This window comes from Austrofundulus limnaeus, unplaced genomic scaffold, assembly GCF_001266775.1.
Source record: "Austrofundulus limnaeus strain Quisiro unplaced genomic scaffold, Austrofundulus_limnaeus-1.0 Scaffold424, whole genome shotgun sequence".
Lineage (NCBI taxonomy): Eukaryota > Metazoa > Chordata > Actinopteri > Cyprinodontiformes > Rivulidae > Austrofundulus > Austrofundulus limnaeus.
The window spans coordinates 159,053-160,468 of NW_013952826.1; the positions used below are offsets into that span (position 1 = coordinate 159,053).

Genomic DNA, 1,416 nt, shown 5'->3' on the forward strand with positions numbered 1-1,416 from the left:
ACCTGGGACAGAGGGGAACTACAGATCCCACACCTGGGACAGAGGGGAACTACAGGTCCCACACCTGGAACAGAGGGGACTCCAGGTCCCACACCTGGGACAGAGGGGAACTACAGGTCCCACACCTGGAACAGAGGGGACTCCAGGTCCCACACCTGGGACAGAGGGGACTCCAGGTCCCACACCTGGGACAGAGGGGACTCCAGGTCCCACACCTGGAACAGAGGGGACTCCAGGTCCCACACTTGGGACAGAGGGGAACTACAGGTCCCACACCTGGGACAGAGGGGAACTACAGATCCCACACCTGGGACAGAGGGGACTCCAGGTCCCACACCTGGAACAGAGGGGACTCCAGGTCCCACACCTGGGACAGAGGGGACTCCAGGTCCCACATCTGGGACAGAGGGGACTCCAGGTCCCACACCTGGAACAGAGAGGACTCCAGGTCCCACACCTGGGACAGAGGATCCAGAGGGCAGCAGGAACCCAAGACCCCGACAGAAACTTTGATCTTTGTGTCAGAAACTGATCATCTGAGTCCAGGATTCACTGGTCCCACTCTGTGCAGCTTTTATCACTGAAACAATCGTCTCACTTCAGCATCAAACCCACAGAACTGAGACTCTGCTGCAGCTGAAGGCAAACTGCTGATAAGACAAGCATCAGGACTCAGGGTCCAGGTTCAACACAGACTGAAGGACCTGAAGGACCTGAAGCTCAGAGACTGAAGGACAAGTCAACCTGAAACACTCGGTCATTTATTACAGAGCAGGAGCCTGATTCTGTGAAAACTAGCAGCTGAAATATTTCCTGCTCTTCATTTATTCTCCTGACCTCTGCAGTAATGATGCTAACTTTCAGTGCGCTCACGTTAAAAACAGAAAAAGAACGAACAACTTGTCCAAACAAGTTCTGTACAGAACAGAACCACCAGATTCTAACAAAATGTTTTTGTTTTGTTTTCATGTTTGTGATTCAGGCGAAGATAAAAAGCTGCACCGGCGGAGCCTTGGAGCCCACAGATCTCTACAGAAGAGTTCTGTTCTCAGGTCCAGACGGGTAAAGTGCTCATTATGTGGGCCTGACGGACTGGTTCCTGCTTTAAGGCCACGAGTCGTTCAGGTTCAAGTGCAGCTGTTTCCCACAGAAACAGAAACGTTTCAGTGGAGCTGAAAACTGGAGCCGAGCCGAGCCGTTCTAAGACCMGGGTCTGGTTTCTGTCGCCATTTAAGACATAAAATAAGAACTGAGTGGAGGTGTGTGTGGGGTGGTTCTGAGCAGTCAGTGTCCTACCTGCAGCAGACAGATTTTAATTTATATATTTTATTATTTTTCTTTCATCACATTTTCATTTTGATAATAAATCTCATTAATTATGATTAAATAACTGAATAATACTATATAATATTATAT

General features: G+C 49.5%; 2 protein-coding genes across 2 annotated transcripts in view; both read right to left on the bottom strand.

The window, feature by feature from the left end:
- LOC106529124 (variable charge X-linked protein 3B) overlaps positions 1-1,390 on the bottom strand; it is a 3,203-nt gene extending 1,813 nt beyond the window's left edge. Inside the window, exon 1 of the mRNA XM_014024464.1 lies at positions 338-1,390. Coding sequence (XP_013879918.1) covers positions 338-397 — 60 coding nt within the window. The 5' untranslated portion in view covers positions 398-1,390. The remainder of the gene's footprint in view (positions 1-337) is intronic.
- Positions 1-1,416, bottom strand: part of LOC106529122 (microtubule-actin cross-linking factor 1) — a gene marked incomplete at its 3' end in the record, with an annotated part of 60,084 nt that overhangs the window by 30,004 nt on the left and 28,664 nt on the right.